At 38.5% G+C, this 18,019-nt stretch overlaps 2 protein-coding genes and 1 long non-coding RNA gene across 3 annotated transcripts; all 3 read right to left on the reverse strand.

Moving 5' to 3' along the window:
* Positions 1-811: 811 nt before the first annotated feature.
* Positions 812-4,046, reverse strand: LOC126691385 (uncharacterized). Its single transcript, XM_050386431.1, has 4 exons — positions 2,707-4,046; positions 2,151-2,583; positions 1,377-1,721; positions 812-892 (listed from the first exon to the last, which is right to left on the reverse strand). Exons 1-4 carry the CDS (start codon positions 4,044-4,046, stop codon positions 812-814), a joined length of 2,199 nt encoding a protein of 732 aa, XP_050242388.1.
* A 1,398-nt stretch (positions 4,047-5,444) lies between these two features.
* Positions 5,445-6,308, reverse strand: LOC126691386 (uncharacterized). Its single transcript, XM_050386432.1, has 2 exons — positions 5,971-6,308; positions 5,445-5,880 (listed from the first exon to the last, which is right to left on the reverse strand). The coding sequence occupies exons 1-2, from the start codon at positions 6,306-6,308 to the stop codon at positions 5,445-5,447; spliced, it is 774 nt and encodes a 257-aa protein (XP_050242389.1).
* A 5,382-nt stretch (positions 6,309-11,690) lies between these two features.
* On the reverse strand, positions 11,691-17,713 carry LOC126693398 (uncharacterized). The gene is made up of 2 exons (XR_007645336.1): positions 17,604-17,713; positions 11,691-11,998 (listed from the first exon to the last, which is right to left on the reverse strand). It is a non-coding gene; the product is annotated as an uncharacterized LOC126693398 (long non-coding RNA).
* Between the last annotated feature and the right edge of the window lie 306 nt (positions 17,714-18,019).

An 18,019-nucleotide genomic window follows, 5' to 3' on the forward strand; every position in this document is an offset into this window, starting at 1 on the left:
GTCAACATAATGGACAATGCTAAAACTGAAGTGACCCAGGACGACCCCAAGACTAGCTTGCCCAAGTGATTACATTTTCCTTAGAAAATTTATTTTACTTTTATTTACTTTTATTTGGGAGTGCCCGTTGTTTTGGGCTTTGTTCTTTACTCCTTTTATTCAAGTTTATCCAAGTACAATTGTCTCGTCCAAGATTATGGACGAGTCTTATATACAATCAGTTATATTTTCATACCTTTTAAGGGTTTTTTGGACGTGGGTCGTCCACCCTTTTTTAAATTCCATGAACAAATGAATATTTTCTATTTTCACCTTCCATTGTGTTTGAATACATTCATTTCTAGCTTTATGTATGAAATTTATTTTCATAATTCACATCATTTTTGTGGCTGTGTGGTTCGTCCACCCAGGAAATCAGTTTGCCTCGTCTTGAGTATAGGAGTGAATTTCTTATTACATCACCGAAATAGAGCAAATTGAATCCTTTTAGCTATCAAGTACAGTTCGTCTATGAATGACGTTCTTCTTGGTTAGCTTTTACTCGTTATTCAAATTTAGGGACGATCATATTTCCGTCCTTGATAAGACTACCCAGCAATTTCTTGTCCATGCATTGGATTGTTACGCTGGTTAGATTCGTTTATGGGTTTGTGCTTTTGCACAATCTTTGTTCGTCATGTTTTGGACGACCATTTCTCAAGTTTCATCTCGTCTTAAGCTTTAGACGGACATACCTTGTTTTATTTTTCCTTTAACTCAGGTTTCATCTCGTCTTAAGCTTTAGACGGATATACCTTGTTTTATTTTTCCTTTAAGGAAAGCTTATGGACGACACATCCTTGTGTCCAAGGATTTCATTCGTCCATGCTTGTTTGCTTTTTTGTGGATCATTCTGAATGAATATACAAAAATAAAGGATTCCCATACAATATACTTGAAAATACATCATATATATATATATATATATATATCTAAAAATCCAAACTTATGCAAACATTCGTCCACAGGCATGGCATATGCTCGAGAGCTAGTGCCTTAGGGAATTAAAAATACAAACCAACTCGTCCATGAATAGCACAAAAGTGAAAACACTAATGTACTTTCTAGGGGATTATTGAAATACTTAAAACACATAGTAGTAGTAAACAAACACAAGAAATACTTCCACTCGTCCAGGTATCTCGTTCGTGGCCACTTTCGTCCAGAGTCAACATTTATTGATGGTATTTCCTTAGGTGCTCAACATTCCAACGGTGTTCTAGCCTCCGTCCATCCAAAGCTTCCAAATAGTAGGATCCTTGCCTCTTGCAGTTGATAACCCTATAAGGTCCTTCCCAATTTGGCCCCAGTTTCCCGTAGGCTGGGTTTCTTGTTGCCAAGGTAATCCTCTTCAGGATGAGATCCCCAATGTTGAAGTGCCTGGGCTTCACCATGGCATCATATTGTCTTGCCATAAGATTTTTGTACCTCGCTGTTCTCTGTTCTGCATCCATCCTGACCTCGTCCATAAGGTCAAGGTTAAGACGGAGCTGTTCTTCGTTTTCTTCAGCCTGATACTTCCCCACCCTGTGGCTGGCCATATGTACTTTTGCCGGTATAACTGCCTCACTTCCATAGGCTAGTTTAAAAGGAGTTTCCCCTGTGGGAGTTCTCACTGTCGTTCTGTAAGCCCACAAAACACCCGATAACTCATCCGGCCATACTCCCTTTGCCCCTTCAAGCTGAGTTTTAATGATCTTCAACAAGGATCGGTTTGCTACTTATGCCTGGCCATTGGCCTGTGGGTGGGAGGGCGAGGAGTAATGGTTCCTAATTCCAAGTTGTTCACAAAATTCCCTGAAAGGTGTGTTGTCGAACTATCGTCCATTGTCAGACACTAGTACCCTAGGTACCTCGAATCTGCATACAATGTTCTTCCAGACGAAGTTCTTGACATTCTGTTGTGTAATTTTTGCCAAGGGTTCGGCTTCCACCCATTTTGTGAAGTAATATATTCCTACCACCAAAAACTTCATTTGCCGAGTTCCAGTTGGAAAGGGCCCCAAAATATCCAGTCCGCATTGCGCGAAAGGCCAAGGGGCCATCATTGGCGTAAGATACTCTGCTGGCTGTCTAGGAATGTTACTGAAGCGCTGACATTGATCACATACCTTAACATATGCCTTAGCATCAGCTTGGATGGTTGGCCAATAGAATCCGCTACGGATGACTTTATGGACGAGTGATCTGGCTCCTGAATGGTTACCACATGCTCCTTCATGAACCTCCCTCAATATGTAGTTTGCCTCGTCCGGAGCCAAACACCTTAGGAGAGGCTGGGAAAAGCCTCTTTTGTATAACACTTCGTCCATAAGTATGTACTTGGCTGATTTGACCCTGAGCTTCCTGGCTTCGTCCTTCTCTTCTGGAAGCCTTCCGTCCTTAAAGTATGACACTATTGGGGTCATCCAATTTTCCTCACCCTCTATCTGCAGCATCTCTGGAAGGTCTATACTTGGCATGTATTGTACTGTATCCAACTCGTCCATTGCTTCATTCGCAGAGGCTTCCTTTGCCAGAGTATCTGCTTCCACATTCTCTTCCCTTGGGATTTGAATGAAATCAGCTTCTTTGAATTTCTTCACAAGGCGTACTACCTTCTTTAAATATTTCTTCATTCTGTCTTCCTTGGCTTCACATACCCCATTTACTTGGCCTATGACCAACTGAGAGTCTCCCAAGACAAGTATTGAGTCTGCTTCTATAGATTTAGCCAGCTCCAACCCCTTTAAAAGGGCTTCATACTCCACTTCATTATTAGTGGTTTGGTATTGCAAACAAGTCTTGTACTTTAATTTGTCTCCTTCTAGTGACTGCAAAACAACTCCTATACCTCCAGCATGCAGTGTAAACGATCCATCTACATGGACGACCCATTTTTTATTGTACTCTCTTTCACCAAAATCCTCGTAACTTGGAGTGAACTCTGCAATGAAATCTGCTAGGGCTTGGGCCTTTATTGCATTTCTCGGTTGGTACCGAATGTCAAATTCACTAAGTTCCACCGCCCATTGAATCAACCGTCCTGTAGCTTCCAGCTTGTTCATTGCCTTCTTGAGCGGATGATCCGTCATGACATTGATGACATGAACTTGGAAGTAATATCTTAACTTTCTAGAAGCTGTTATTAGTGCAAAAGCCAACTTCTCTATCAGTGGATACCTTCTTTCTGCTCCTCTGAGTGCTCGACTAGTGTAGTACACGGGTTTTTGCACTTTTCCTTCCTTCTTGATTAGAGCTGAACTTACGGCATGTGGAGACATCGCTAAGTACAGATACAGTTCCTCTCCTTGCACGGACGGACTTAATAATGGAGCTATAGTGAGATAGTCCTTCAGATCTTGGAAGGCCTTTTGACATTCGTCCGTCCATTTGAACGCCTTCCTGAGGACTTTGAAGAAAGGTAAACATTTGTCTGTGGCTTTTGAAACAAACCTGTTCAAAGCAGCAATTCGCCCAGTGAGGGATTGGACTTCCTTGATATTCTTCGGTGGTTCCATGTCCAATATGGCTTGGATCTTGTCTGGATTCACTTCAATTCCTCTTTGCGAAACCATGAACCCCAGAAACTTTCCCGACAATACTCTGAACGCACATTTACTTGGGTTCAATTTCATCTTATATTGCCTAAGTGTTTCAAAGGTTTCCTGTAGATCGTCCAAATGGCTCCCTTTGTCTATGCTCTTCACAATCATGTTGTCAACATAGACCTCTACATTCCGCCCTATCTGTGGACGGAACATGTGATTAACCAACCTTTGATAAGTTGGCCCTACGTTTTTTAGACCAAAGGGCATCACCTTATAGCAAAACAAACCTTGACTGGTAATGAAGGAGGTCTTTTCCTGATAAACTTCGTCCATCTTTATCTGATTATATCCTGAGAAGGCGTCCATGAAGCTCAACAACTGATGGCCAGCTGTAGAGTCCACTAATTGATCAATACGTGGCAAAGGATAACTATCCTTAGGGCAAGCCTTGTTCAAATCAGTGAAATCTATGCACATTCTCCACTTGCCGTTTGCTTTCTTCACCATCACCACATTGGCTAACCAATCCGGGTAATAGACTTCCTTAATAAACTATGTTGTGGTCAGTTTCTGAACCTCTTCCTTAATTGCCTTATCCCGCTTAGGAGCGAACACCCTCTTCTTCTAACGAACAGGCTTAGAAAAGGGGTACACATTCAATCGATGAGTGATTACACTTGGATCGATTCCCGGCATGTCGTCATGACTCCATGCAAAAACATCGATACTCTTTCTCAAGAACTGGATGAGGTCTTTTCTTGCCTTCTCCTTCATACCTGTTCCAATTCTGGTGAATTTCTCGGGATCATCTTCTTGCGAAAGAACATTTTCCAGCACTTCCGTGGGCTCTGCAACAACCTTTCTTTCCTCAATATTCATTGTCTGCACCTGCTCGTCCAAAGCCATCATGGCTAAATAGCATTCTCTAGTTGCCAACTGATCTTCTTGTGCTTGTCCTATCCCGTACTCTGTAGGGAATTTGACTGATAGATGGTAGGTAGATGTTATCGCCTTCCAACTGTTCAGAGTTGGTCTTCCAATAATGGCATTATATGAGGACGAACAATCCACCACGAGGAAATTGATTTCCCTAGTTATCTGCTGCGGGTATGACCCCACCACTACAGGTAATGTAATGGTGCCTACGGGTTGCACCTTCATTCCTCCGAACCCTATCAATGGTGAGCACACTGGACGAAATTGATCCCGTCCAAGCCTCATCTGTTGGAAGGCAGGGTAGTACAATATATCTGCTGAGCTTCCATTGTCAACTAACACTCTCCTGGTTGTATAATCTGCAATAAGCAGAGTAATGACAATTGCATCGTCATGCGGGTGATGGATCCTCTCAGCATCTTCGTCGGTGAATGAAATAGCCGGCTCGTCCATTGATCTCGTCCTTGGTAATCGTCTAGAGAGTTGGACGTTTTGCACCACTTTGAGATACGTCTTCTTTGACTTAGAAGATTGCCCCGTCGAGTTTCCTCCTATGATAATCCTTATCTCCCCTAGTGGGGGCCGGGACGATTCCTCCATTTTTCCCTTCAACTTCTCATCTTTATGATCCCTTCCAACGAAGTGCCTCAGCTTTCCTTGTCTAATAAGATTCTCGATTTGCTGCTTCAGGTCATAACATTCATCCGTGTCATGCCCATGGTCCCTATGGAAGCGACAATATTTACTCTTATTGCGCTTATTGGGATCTCCTTTCATCTTCTCTGGCCATTTTAGAGAAGGGTCATCTTTGATTTGCATGAGCACCTAATCAAGTAGAGCATTTAGGGGCGTGTAGTTCTGACTTCTTACCAAGGGACCCGTCTTCCTATTATCTCATTCCTTCTTATCTTCCGTCCGTCCCTTCTTTGGACGAAGACTTTATTCTGAGTGGCGTGTTGGGTGCGCTTCCATCCTTTCAGCTCTTTTCCTCTTCTTGGCTATGATCGCATCTCTTGCATTCATAAAGTTTTGAGTCGAATGGACTAGTTCAGCCATGGTTTGAGGCTCTTTCTCATATAGCTTGTGGATAAATAGATCAGAATTAATCCCATTATGGAAGGCCGTCAATAGAAGCTTGTCGTCTACCTCGTCCACACTCAAGGCTTCTCTGTTGAAGCGAGTGATGAATGACCGCAGACTCTCATTCTCCCCTTGCTCTATGGTCAACAAGCTGGATGAGGAACGCTTGTGTCTCTCTCCCTCGATGAAATTGTTAACAACCAACTTGCTCAACTCTTCGAAAGAACTTACAGAACTTGGGGGTATTTTGCTGAACCAGACTCGTGCCGGACCTTTGAGGGTGGTAGGGAAGGCTCTACACATGATTTCATCAGGGACCCCTTGAAGGTGCATCGTTGTCTTGAAAGTAGCAATGTGATCAAATGGGTCGCGCGTTCCATCATACGAATCCAGAGAAGGCAACTTGAAATTTGATGGTAGAGGATGACCGTTGATGGAAGCCGTAAAGGGAGAATCAGTTCTGTGGACCAAATCTTCTATAGGATTCGTCCTCCTCATGTTCTCTTTCATTTCCTCCATGACTTTCTTCATTTGGTCCATCTCTTCTTTCAAGTGTGGTACCGTCCGTGAGGTAGTGCCTCTTAATTGACTTCCAATTTCAGTATTTTCACCATGACCCTGTGTTTGTCCTCCTTCACGCTCCTCACGTGTTTGTCTTCTCTGATTAATCTCCATTCTTAACTCTTGGTTTTGGCGAGTCAACTCCGCCATTGCAGCCGCCATAGATTGCACATGTTGGACAGACGATGTCTGCATGACTGGTGCGGATTGGTGATCGCGTTGGGGATCGCTTGAAGCGCCTCTGCTTCCCTGACGGCCTGGGCTAGTAGCCCTCGATCTAGTCCTGACCATCCAACCTTTTGTCACAGAAAAGAAAACTGCAAAACAATCTCTCTCTCCCCACAGACGGCGCCAACTGATATTGCTTAGAATCAGTTGGTTGAATGCTCTGGCTTCGATGGACTACTGAGCAGTGGAAGGCCTACAAAAGCAAACACGCTGTCAAAAAGAGGACCGGAGAAGACCGGCCAAATCCCCTCCGATGGCAAAGTTAGTCTCTCTTAAGAATGGAATTCCAACTTTTTGGGAGTTAAGTCTCAGAATGTTCTTACCAAAATTCGGTTCAGACCGGTCCTTTATATAGAGACCCTAGGGACGGTTATTTTTCCAATAACGTCCCCAAGATTTGTGGAAGCCAATGAGTCCAGAGATAACTTCCTCAACGGCTACTAAAGTTATAACCGCTAACGGAAGTTAACTTATTCGAGGGATTCATGGCGATAGCTATAGGTTTGGTAACCGCTACAAAGAGTCGAAAGTTTCCCAAGTGTTGCGCATTCGTCCGTCCATAGTATGACGATTTGGTCGTCCCTGGACATCTGATAATCGTCCATGGACGACCTTTATGGACAAATTTATCGTCCATGGGAGACTTCATTGTTCAAAAGCAATATTATCGTCCATGAACATCTTTTCTACTTCTAGGGTGATTCTTGATCTTGCTAGCTCTATTGGCTCTGGACGATCCCTTTGGACGAAATGGAGTTGAACTAATTTTTCACTTCCCCATCAGAACTCATATTAATAAGTTGGACTTGTTCAGCAACTTCCATTCCATTATACCAACGTTAAAAGAGTGGGCTCATATCAATAAGTAAAAAAAAAATTTACATACATTTGAGATCATTGTAAACTTCAATGGTTATTATCCATCTAAGAATATTATCATAAAAATGAGAGTCTGAACTTGACATTTCAAGCAAATAGCGTGACTACCTATTTAGAAGTATGCCTTTCACAATAATTGTAATTCACTTCCACTTTCTAAAAATGTTCAATTCTTCAACAATGTATAAGTATTCACTTCTTCATAAAGTCACAAAAGACAATGGACAATTGACAATTGACCAAGTTAGGTATTGAAAACTAGCAGTATTCGACAATAATGCTCTTTAGTTGCAAAAGCCACCAGCTATTTGCAAATGCCCTTTGTAAGGTTAATTTAAACAAAAGAAAATGAAAACTCCAAATCTATCTCCACAGCTATTTGCAAATTGTCCAAATGGGAGGACATGTAAAAATATTCATCCACAATTGTCTGATTCAAAGATGAACTTATAGAAATGAACTTTACCATCACATTTAAAAATATTCATCATTTTCATATATAATTTGTGTTAAACTAGAAGCTACTCAAATTTTCCAAATGTTAAACTTCATTAATTACAAAAGGTATTCAAAAGAGTTGTTATAAAAGGTATCAACTATCCAAATTGTTAGATATCCCATCTAAAAAGCAGCTGTCTAATTCAAATATGTTGCCCAAAAATACTGTCCTTGCACCAGTGCCAAATTGAAATCAATTCTTTATTGGAACCAATTCTTTTAGTAAACCCAATAGAATAGAAGCATCACATCACTGCACCAGTGCCAAATTGAAAGAGATACGGATCAATTTCAATACCCTGTTTCTTCAACTCCTTGTTCACAAAAGCTGGGATATATATAAAAAATAAATTTCCTATTTAGGCTATCACATATACATCATGTTTCAGGTTCGTATTCCCATTTATCTCATTTTCACACTCAAATGTGTCTTCTTCTTTTTCTTTTTTCTTTTTAATTTTATTTTGGTGATAAGTAAAAAAAAAAAACCATATGTATTTGCAAATAAATTAATAAAAAGAAACTAAAAAAACTATCTCCTTTCCACACTCAAATGTGCCTCTACCTTTCTTTTTTGGGTGATAAGTGAAAAAAACCATTCTGTAGTTGCAAACAAATAAAACTAAAATGAAAAAGAAGATCTGAATAGGTATGAAAGGAAGCAGATGAAAAGAAATATTACCCCTTTGTGGCGGATTCTCGAAATCGACGATGGACCTGCGATTGCTCGGCAGTGGTTGCGATGCTCGATTTGGGGTTTTCAAAGGATTCAACTTCCAGTCTCGTAGGACCTGCGATGCTCGGCGGTGGCTGTGTTTGGCAGCAAAATCCTGGTTGAGAGAAAGATCTTCCAATCTAATTGGATGATTGGCAGTGGCTATGTTTGGCAGCAAAATTTAGAGTTAAGAGAAAGATTGACGAAGGAGCACTTGAGAGAGAGAAAAAGGAGAGGGAGAGGGAGCACCTGAGAGACAGAGAAACAAATGGATTTTGGAATTTCAAGTTTAGTAAGCGAGGGAGAAAGTGGCGCGGTTTGAAATTTTTTAGGGATAACATTGTCTTTTTGATTTGGTTCACTGCAACAGGCTGATGTGGGTTTTTTGGGACAGGTGTTGATCACTTATTGGTTAAGAAACACCAAAGGAGATGCCGAGTTGGTAATACTGAAACATAATATACTTTGTCCAACACCACAACCAAGCTTTGAGTGAGGCACATTATCATACCAAATAGGGAATAAGGAAACACATCTTGATTAATAAAATACAAAAGTAGTTCATCAATTGTCAGGATAATGTATACTCAAAATTGCAGCTAAACCAAATTTCTGTTAAGGGATCAGGATTTTTGCTCCAACAAATTAGCCTTCACAATCACTTGTTCAAAAGATAAAAGCTATATTGTAAGAGTTGCCAAAAAAGGGAGTCTAAAGATTACTCTCAGACATAACTTGAAGTAAGCTAACGATCTGTAAAGGAATTAACAACGGCCATAAAAGGACAAAAAATATGTTGGATCTTTTATCTAAGAAACTAACCTCTATCATTTGATTCCACAATCTTGCATCCTTGCTATTTTTTTGAGAAGTACTACATTCACAACATTTCCACAACACTTATCTTTCACAACAATAAATCATAGCATAGGTGGTAAGTTGTTATTAGTTTTAATTTTAACCAACAATTGAAACTACTTTTTTACCCACCATTAATAGCCAATAACAACCTGCAACTTAAAATTTGTTGTGAAAATGTTATAGACATAATATTTCTCTATTCTTTTACACATGTCCTTGAGAATATTGAACATTTGGTTGACATCCTTCGACATTTCTTCCAAAATCTTGGGATCCATGCTAGACATGATGGACTGGATGAGCAAATCTAGAGTTTTTTATTTTATTTTATTTTTATTTTTATTTTTTAATTTTAATTTTAATTATTAATATTTTTTTTTGTTTGTTATAAATTGGTAAGTGATCGCTTAATAAGGAAGATTGTGGTGGTTTGCTTGATTGTAATTTGGAAGGTGTTTTTATTTTTTTATTTTTTTATATATATATAATTTGGTTGTGGGCTATTGGTTGTGAGACAATCGAAACACCAAATATTGTGAACCTAAAAAAATAAAATATAAATTAATAGTTTAGTCAATTCGAACCAATCTCCTTGTGAGGAAGAATATATTTTTTAGTTTAATTAATGTTGCCTACCATTTCTCATATTAATGTTTAAATACATATTAGATTGAAATTCAAATGACATAAGATAACTTAAGGCGAAAAGCACATTTTCGTCCCTACATTTTCACGCGATTCCCACTTTGGTCCCTAAGTTTTTTTTTTACCGCTTTTAGTCCCTATTTAGAAAAACGCCTTTTGTTTTAGTCCTTTCCGTCAGTGCCGTTAGGGCACTGACCTACGTGGCAAACGGAATTATTAAAATAATAATAAAAAAATTTATTTTGTCATTAAAAAATGCCAAGTCAGCATTTAAATTTTAAAAAATAATTTATTAATTTTAATTAAATAAAAAAACAAAAAACATAAATAAAAATAAAAAATCACATTAATTGAGATTGAAGTGTGTCTTGAACAAGAACAACAAAAACACAAACTCAGATCTAAGAACACAATTTTTTTTGAAGAACATGTGTTCTTCGCGGTCAATCATCCAACCTTGCCTAGAAAATTAAAGAATCAAATTTTTTTTTTCTCTTTTCTTACATTTCCTTAGCAACCAAACCCATAGAATCACTCAGATTTACAAAACACAACAACATGCCCATAGATTTACAAAACACAAAGACATTCAACAATTACTCAGTCGATTCTTTCACATTCTCATTACAAACACAAAGACTTTCAAAGATTCAAATCACAAAGACCTTCAACAAACACAAAGAACTTACACACCTTCAACCAAATTTACAAACCCAACAAAGCAAACCCAAATGAAAACCAAATAGCAAAAACCCATTCCAATCGTGTAGATCGAAGAGAGGGAGAGACCGAGATGTCATTGGGTTTGGCTTTGTGGTCGTGGTGGCTGTCTTGGCAGCAGTGCTCATGAGGGAGAGATCGAATCTCTTCATTCAGATCAAAGAGACAGAACCGATCTCAGCATCTCTCTAGTCTTGCATTGCGCCGCCACCAGCCATGGTCGTCACTGGTCTTGCATTGCGCCGCCACCAGCCATGGCCGTCACTGGTCTTGCATTGCGCCGCCGCCAGCAACTGATCTCAGCATCTCTCTCTAACCCGGATTAAACCATCTCAGCCTCTCACTATCTCTAACCCAGATAAAACCAAGATCCAAAAACCTTAGAGAGAAAAAGTTTCAATCAACAGAGAGATACCAAAATCGATCTCAGCTTTGAGGAAATTAGTTTTGGTTAGAGCTAATTTGGCCGCAATTTGAGGTTTTGAATTTGTTTTTGTGTGTTCAGGTTAGACGGAGTGGTCTGTGAGGTTTTGAATTTCTTTTTGTGTGTTTAGGTTAGACGGAGTGGTTTGTGAGGTTTTGGGTTTGTGTTTTGTGTTTGTTTTCATGTTTAATTCCTTGTTCAGGTTTAATTTGATGTTCTTATTTATTGGGTTTGTGATTTTTAGATTTTAATTTTGTGTTCTTAGATTTGAGTTTGTGTTCTTGTTGTTCTTGCTCAAGACATACTTCAATCTCAATTAATGTGATTTTTTATTTTTATTTCTGTTTTTTATTTTTTTTATTTAATTAAAATTAATAAATTATTTTTTAAAATTTAAATGCTGACTTGGCATTTTTTAATGACAAAATAAAATTTTTTATTATTATTTTAATAATTCCGTTTGCCACGTAGGTCAGTGCCCTAACGGCACTGACGGAAAGGACTAAAACAAAATGCGTTTTTCTAAATAGGGACTAAAAGCAATAAAAAAAAAACTTAGGGACCAAAGTGGGAATCGCGTGAAAATGTAGGGACGAAAATGTGTTTTTCGCCATAACTTAATCATCTAATCCTATCTACAAGAGTCCTATCATCGTATAGTCCCTATCCTAATCCAACCGCAACTCAAATTCAAATAACAATAAAATTCAACAACTAAAATACAATTCAAGTAACAACTAAATTACGAAATTCAAACACAACTAATGCTTAAGACATTATCAGCATCACTATCTGCTACAGTTGCATCTCTTGGTTACACGTGTATATGGGACATAAATATGCTCCTCTGCCGCTGCACTGGTATTCCCTAGACACCACAGCCTGTATGTGCAAAATGAATCATTTTCAGATAAGAGAGAAGCTGATGTAGAAATAACTAAATAAGATATGCTCCAATGTTTAAGCATTTGATGAATCAAACTAGGAGTAAATAATCATTGAATGCAAAAGGCAATTAATGTAGAAGATAAAGCCAAAAGAATATAAAATTTAAAATAAGAGACCCAAAAGAGAAAAAAGAACCAAGTTGTAAATAATAGGATTTGTAGAAATTGATAGCTTATCAGCTTTATTATGAGTAAATAAAGCAACGGGTCTAGGATTTGTAATAATAAATTTTTTTTTTTATTGTTTTACCTTTAAATTCCTTAAATATCCCTTTCCAATACCAATAAATTTGAGTCCAAATTCCTTGAAACCAAAAACTCTATGGTTATACACATGTAAAAGTACCTTAGACTATGCATATACTAATATATGTTTCAGTGTAATATCAGAGTCTAATGATTGTTTAGTCCTTCAATGTCATTAAGTTATTGATACTTTCAGTTGCAAGATGTATACATATGGAAGAACTGGGCTTTGTGCCTCTTGATTTCTGGTGGAGTGCGCTCTTCCACCCACTAAAAGTGATGTCAGAGCCCTGATTTTAGTTTTTTTGTTTGTTGCCATAGCATTGCCAAGATCTTCCAAAGCTAGATTTAAGCTTCAGTAGTTTCACTCAGCAAGGAAATGCTAACTGCACTGGCTGCACAAATTGTAAAGAGATATGCAGTAATGAAACAAACGACATTGTATATACAGCAATACTTAACCAAAACGACATTGTATATACAGCAATACTTAACAAAAACGACATGCGTATCAATGGAAGCCTGAGTTAACTGATAGGGACTCGTCTAATGATAATAGAGATCATAGTGTTGTAACAGAATCTGTTTCTATTTCTGCTATGGTGACGTGAGCAACGGTATTGTATCAACGGTATTGGCTTTGACCGTCTCACCCAGCCTTATATATTGTATCTCTGTTTCTGATCAATGTAAGTCGAGTATTATCAATTCCAGTCATTCTTTCCCTCAACCTTTCTTCTCTACTAGATTAGTCTCTATTGTTCTAGAACTTCTTCATGGTATCAGAGCCATCAATGGCATCACAGCCTTCATCTCAGTCAACACCACACCACCCTTGAATTTCATACCTTCAACTTCATTACCTATACCTTCATTAACATCTTTTCCATCCAATCATCATGCAAATCAAACACCTCTGTTTTTACTCTCAAACATGGCTAATCTCATGTCAGTGAAGCTTGATCAATCAAACTATATAGTTTGGAAACATCATTTCACTTCACTTCTCAAAACCTACCATTTGATTCAGCATCTGGATGAATCAATTCCAATACCCGATCAATTTCTTTGTGGCAGCAATGGAGAAATTACTTCACGGATCAATTCTGAATTTGAATCATGGCAGATTTGTGATCAAACTTTGGTCACTTTGATAAACTCTACTCTCTCACCCGCAGTAGTTTCTGTAGTTGTGGGAGTTGAATCTGCCATTGATGTGTGAAAGGCCTAAGAGAAGAGGTTCACTTCCTCTTCTCGATCTAATATTCTAAATATGAAGATTGAATTTCACAGTATCAAGGAGAATGATCGAGTGAATGTGTTCTTACACAATATCAAAGAAGCAAGGGATAAGCTTCGAGCAGTTGGAGTAAATGTGGGCAATGAAGAATTACTTCACATTGTACTTAGGGGATTACCTAGAGAGTATCATCCTCTATGTTCAGCAATTCGCACCAGAACTTAACAACTTTATTTTGATGAGTTACATGCACTGCTTCACGCTGAAGAGAAGCAGCTTCAAGATTCTATACAATCTAACAAGAACAGTGCTATTACTATAGCTATGTTTACCTCTGGTGTTCAAAAGTCCCAAAATTCATCTCAAGCACAGTTCTATGTGAACAATAACTTTAATCAACAAGGCAGAGAGGTAGATCTAATCAGTCCTCACAAAATCCTTTTCATCGAGGCAGTAATTCACTGTATCAAAATCAATTCACTAGATCTGAAGGTAGACCATCATGTTAGATGTGTGGTAAATCTGGTCATGTAGCACTGGATTGCTATCACCACATGGATTTTTCATATCAGGGAAGGCATCCACCTGCTACACTAGCTGCAATGGCTATTGGATCTTACTATACTCAGTCCACTGATCCTTGGGTTTCTGATACAGGTGCAACTGATCACCTCACTGCCAATATTGGGAATGTTTCTATGCAACAACCAAACAAAGGAAATGATCATGTCACTGTTGGCAATGGTCAAGCACTACCTATCAACAATATAGGTAATGGCATTCTCAAAACTCCACTCTTTAATTTCAATCTTCGTAATATTCTACATGTCCCTAGGATAGCTTCCAATCTCCTCTCAATCCATAAATTGTGCAAAGATAAAACTTGTATTTCCTGATTTGATTCCTAACTCTGTTCATGCTAGTCTAGAAAATAAAGTTTTATGTGAACACTGTTTGAAAGGGAAATGCATCCTTTCCTCATTTTGTAACTAAATCTGCTAAACATTTTGATCTAGTTCACACCGATGTTTGGGGTCCTGCACCCATTACTGCTATCAATGAATTTCTTTTTATTTGCTCTTTGCAGATGATTACAGCAGGTTTACTTGGCTATTTTTGTTAAAACATAAGTCTGAAGTTCCTCCCACTTTTGTTTACTAAGTCTCTTATTGAAACTCAATTTTCCACAACACTAAAGGTTCTCAAGTCTGATTGTGGTGGGTAGTACATCCCCAGGGCTTTTACTCAATTTTGTCCTTCCCAATGTATTTCCCATCATTTCAGTTGTCCCAATACACCACAACAAAATGGTGTTGTGGAAAGAAAACACAGACACATAGTAGAGTCTGCATTGAGCATGTTGTCACAAGACAATCTACCTCTCGCTCATGGGTCTTATGCAGTAAGCTGATTAACAAGCTACCCTCCTCGGTGTTAAATTTTGACTCACTTTGGGATGCCCTTTTTCATTTCAAACTTGATCTTTCTCAGCTTAGAACTCTTGGGTGCAATCCTATCCTCTACTTAGACCTTACAACAAACATAAACTTCAGTTCAGAACTACTCCTTGCCTATTTTTAGGCTATCCTTCTGACACAAAAGGTTACATCTGTTTTGATCTGAATCCATTGACAAAATTTACCTATCTAGACATGTTCTATTTGATGAAGTTCACTTCACTCCACCTACCACTCCAACTACTCCTCCCTCTTTCTCTACTTAATCATGGATTTCTCCTATCCTTTACATGCATTTATGTTCTTCTACTCTTTATAACTCTCCTTCTCCCTATAATGCTCCCTTATCAATTCCCACTTCTACCACATCAAAATCTGTCTCTCCTACTTCTGCAGAATCAGCTTCTGATCTACAAGATCAGTTTCATTCTTCTCCTATTCCTACACCAAATGTTCTTCCAGTCACCACTTCTCTTATTCCTCTTCCTAATCTTCACCCTGTGCAAACTAGATTTAAGGGTTTATTTGGATACCACTTATTGCTGAAAACTGAAAACTAAAACACTGTAGCAAAATAATTATTAAATATGTGAGCTGTGAGACCCAATTTTAATAAAAATTTTGCTGAATTTCGTACTTGTGAGTCCCGAGAATAGTACCATGGGACCCACCATTTTTCAGAAAAACGTAGGAACGCACGTTAAACGTGCGTTCCAAACACACACTAAGAGTGGCATTACCAAACCTAATCATATAAAACCATTGTTGACAATAATATTATAGAAACTCCTTCCTTTGGTATTGCTAGTAAGTTTCCCAACTAGTGTAAGGCAATGGATGAAGAATTTCAGGCACTTCGGTATCAACATACTTGGACTTTTTTGCCTCCACCATCTAACAAGAACAATGGTGGTTCCAAATGGGTCTTTAAGATCAAAAGAAACAATGATGGCACAATCACCAGGTAATAAGGCTCATCTGGGGTTCAAGTCCTCTGCAAATCCCTCTTTGTTCCTCTACTTCCACAACACTACAATAATCAATCTTCTCCTTTATGTCCATGCCATTGTCATCACAGACAATTCCCCATCCTCTATTGCCTCTCTCATCACTGCTCTTGGTCTTGAATTTGAACTCAAAGACCTTGGTACCCTTTGTTATTTGTTGGGTCTTCAATTAGCTCTCACATCCTCTAGCCTTTCCATTACACAGACCAAATATGCTACAGATCTTCTTCATAAACATAACAAGTTTCACTCTAAGCCTTCCAAAACTCCCTTTGCTACTGCCAGACTATCTCCCACTGATCATTCCCCTTGTTGATCCTCAATCCAATAAAAGTCTTGTGGGAGCTCTCCAATATCTTACCTTCACTCATCCTGACCTTTTGTTTGTGGTCAATCAAGTTTGTCAATTCATGACAAATCCCATCGATGTTCATCTTCAAGCTGCTAAACGTATTCTCAGGCATCTCAAAGTCACACTCACCTCTAGTATTCTTCTTAAGCCTGGCCCCATTTTTCTCTTAGCTTTCTCAGATGCTAATTGGGCAGGTGATTTGAGTGCTAGACGAAGTACTACAAGCTTCATTGCTTTTTTGGGTTCCAATCCTATTACTTGGGCTGCTAAAAAGCAACCCGTAGTTTCTAGAAGTTCCATTGAGGCTGAATATGGAGCCTTAGCTTCCACTACGGCTGAACTCCCTTGGTTGAGAATTTTGTTGCAAGAGTTACACATTTATCTTCTTAATCATCCCTTATTATGGTGTGACAACTTATTTGCATTGGCCTTGGCATCTAATCCAGTTTTCCACTCGCACAAAACATATAGAGGTGGATTACCTTTTTGTGCGAGAGCAAGTTGTTCAAAAGGATATTCAAGCGCAACTTATCTCTACAAAGGATCAACTTGGTGACATTTTTGCTAAATATCTTCTTCTCGGTTTATTGTTATTCGTTTCAAACTCACGCTGATACCTCCCCCTAAGTTTGAGGGGGATGTAAAGAGATATGTAGTAATGAAACAAATGACTACGATAACCAAAACGACATGCGTATCAATGGAAGCCTAAATTAACTGATAGGGGCCTATAAAAAAAAAAAAAGAAATCACAATCTAACTAGAGGAGCCAAACTAACACCAATGTAACAAAAAACAAAAAAACAAAAACAAGCAAACAAACACCATATATTTCAAAATCTCAGATCCAAACCTGTCTATCTCAAACACACATTTTTCAATTCCTCAACACCCTGTCTCTTAAATACATGTGCTTCGATTTTCACTAAAGAAAAATATGTGTAAACAATAAACTCGGAAAATTTATATCTGAAAATAAAGCCAGTGGAAAAAGAATTAACAACTCTACTTAAAAAATTAAAATCCTAGGGCAAAAAAAACCCCTCTATCTGACATACAAACACATTTTTCGATAACCATTGAAGGTTTCGCATCTCCCCCTTCTATACAGTGCAATATTCAACAATTACTCTAGACTCTTCAATTGCAATGTACATCCAAAAATTAGTAAACAATTTCAACCCAACAACTAAATTTATTTTGTAGACAAAATGTTGTTTCAGAGAGAAGGAAATTACAGGATTGAGAGTGACCTTGGCAATCGAAACGTGCGCTTGGACATCTTCTGCCCAAGATTGCCAACAACCCCACCCCACCTTAGATGCTGATCTGTTTACTCGACTCCAGGTATCCCTGTTGCACAAATCACGTGTTTTGTGGGTTGATAAATACAAGTCAAGGATTGTTAAGTCCCAAAAAAACAACTGAAGTATTCATATGGTATGTGGATACGAAAAGAAAAAATAGTAATGAAGAAACGAACAAGAGGCATGAAAAATATACCGAGTCAAGAACGTAGCAGCCTTTGATGAAACCGTCACTTGGGAACGGAGTATTAACTTCATAGTGCTCCGAATGAAGGAAATTTGCCTTGGAAAGTCTAGTGTCATTTTTTTTGTATGTCCCCCTGACGGCTTGAAAAATTACAATGCTA

The sequence above is a fragment of the Quercus robur genome, chromosome 7 (genome assembly GCF_932294415.1).
Source record: "Quercus robur chromosome 7, dhQueRobu3.1, whole genome shotgun sequence".
NCBI classification, from domain to species: Eukaryota; Viridiplantae; Streptophyta; class Magnoliopsida; order Fagales; family Fagaceae; genus Quercus; species Quercus robur.

Bases quoted from the DNA above. Each gene is read 5' to 3' on its own strand.
- LOC126691385 (XM_050386431.1), bottom strand. From the start codon at position 4,046: ATGTGCATAGATTTCACTGATTTGAACAAGGCTTGCCCTAAGGATAGT. The intron at 2,584-2,706 runs GTTGGTCATAGG...TCAAATCCCAAG, and splicing joins CTTGTCTTGGGAGACTCTCA to GGAAGAGAATGTGGAAGCAG. The intron at 893-1,376 runs GCAACAAGAAAC...ATATTCATTCAG, and splicing joins TCCTGAAGAGGATTACCTTG to AATGATCCACAAAAAAGCAA.
- LOC126691386 (XM_050386432.1), bottom strand. From the start codon at position 6,308: ATGGCGGCTGCAATGGCGGAGTTGACTCGCCAAAACCAAGAGTTAAGA. The intron at 5,881-5,970 runs GTATGATGGAAC...AATCATGTGTAG, and splicing joins AAGTTGCCTTCTCTGGATTC to AGCCTTCCCTACCACCCTCA.